Genomic DNA, 1,041 nt, shown 5'->3' on the forward strand with positions numbered 1-1,041 from the left:
TTCTGTACATCGCTGGTGCAGTGGTGATCGGGATCTTCACGTACCTGCAAATGTACTGCTTCACATACATGCAAGAGAAGATCACGACGCGCTTGAGATCTGATACACTGACCGGGACTGTTTACTTGCAACCGCGTCGTCGCTCCCGTGGCTTCGCGAAAGATTCACCCGGTGGTCAAATGCTCTGGCCGGAGCGTTTTAACGTTTCTGAGGGACCGAGTGAGCTCGTTGTGGTTTTCTGGAGCGGAGGAAAGGACTCGTTCCTTGCGTTAAGTGCGTTGTATGAGACTTATCCTGCCGAGCAGAAGCCCATGCCTCGTGTGGTGCTCCTTACGACGATCGACCCGAAGACGAATGTGGTACCTATCCAGAATATCTCATCGCAGACTGTTGCGGCTCAAGCTGAAGCGCTAGAGCTCCCATTGTGCCTTGTAGCTGTGGGGCTTGGTGACGAATACACTTCAGCTCTGCGAACTGCTCTACACGATATCCCTAACCAAATGAAGCGAACAAAGAAGTCCAAGAAGGCAAGCACGCAGAATGAGACAGCCCTTTTAGTATCCACCTTGGTGTTTGGCGATCTCCACTTGGAAGATATTCGTGCCTGGCGCGAGGAAACCTTCGGGAAGGATTACAAGCTGCTGTTTCCTGTCTGGAAGAAGAATTACGAGTCGGAATTGCTACCAGCACTCGAACGACTTTGTGTCAAAACAGGTGCCAAAATATTCTTCTCGAACATCGACGAGGAGCGGCTTGGTTCCGATGAAAATGATGGTACACAGTGGCAAGTGGGCCAAGTGTACGACTGGAAAAGGATCCAGGAGCGAAACAAGATTTCAACTGAACAGGTTGACCTCATGGGAGAGTGTGGGGAGTTCCACACTTGCGTCAAATTCCCAGGAATGGATTAGAGAGGGAAAGAATGATGGTAAGGTGTCATTTCGCTATTTGTAAGTTTAAAGCAACCTAATGCTTCGTGCGGTAAGTTTATGGGATACTCTCAAATTTTACGCTTCACATGGTACATTTTTATATGTAGTA

The 1,041-nt window shown here is 48.9% G+C and overlaps 1 protein-coding gene across 1 annotated transcript; it reads left to right on the plus strand.

Annotated features, from left to right (window-relative positions):
* Positions 1–68: 68 nt before the first annotated feature.
* On the plus strand, positions 69–1,041 carry PPTG_18145 (hypothetical protein; the record flags this gene model as incomplete). The annotated part of the gene is made up of 1 exon (XM_008916257.1): positions 69–1,041. The coding sequence occupies one exon, from the start codon at positions 69–71 to the stop codon at positions 909–911; it is 843 nt and encodes a 280-aa protein (XP_008914505.1). The 3' UTR covers positions 912–1,041.

The sequence above is a fragment of the Phytophthora parasitica genome (assembly GCF_000247585.1).
Source record: "Phytophthora parasitica INRA-310 unplaced genomic scaffold supercont2.81, whole genome shotgun sequence".
Lineage (NCBI taxonomy): Eukaryota > Oomycota > Peronosporomycetes > Peronosporales > Peronosporaceae > Phytophthora > Phytophthora nicotianae.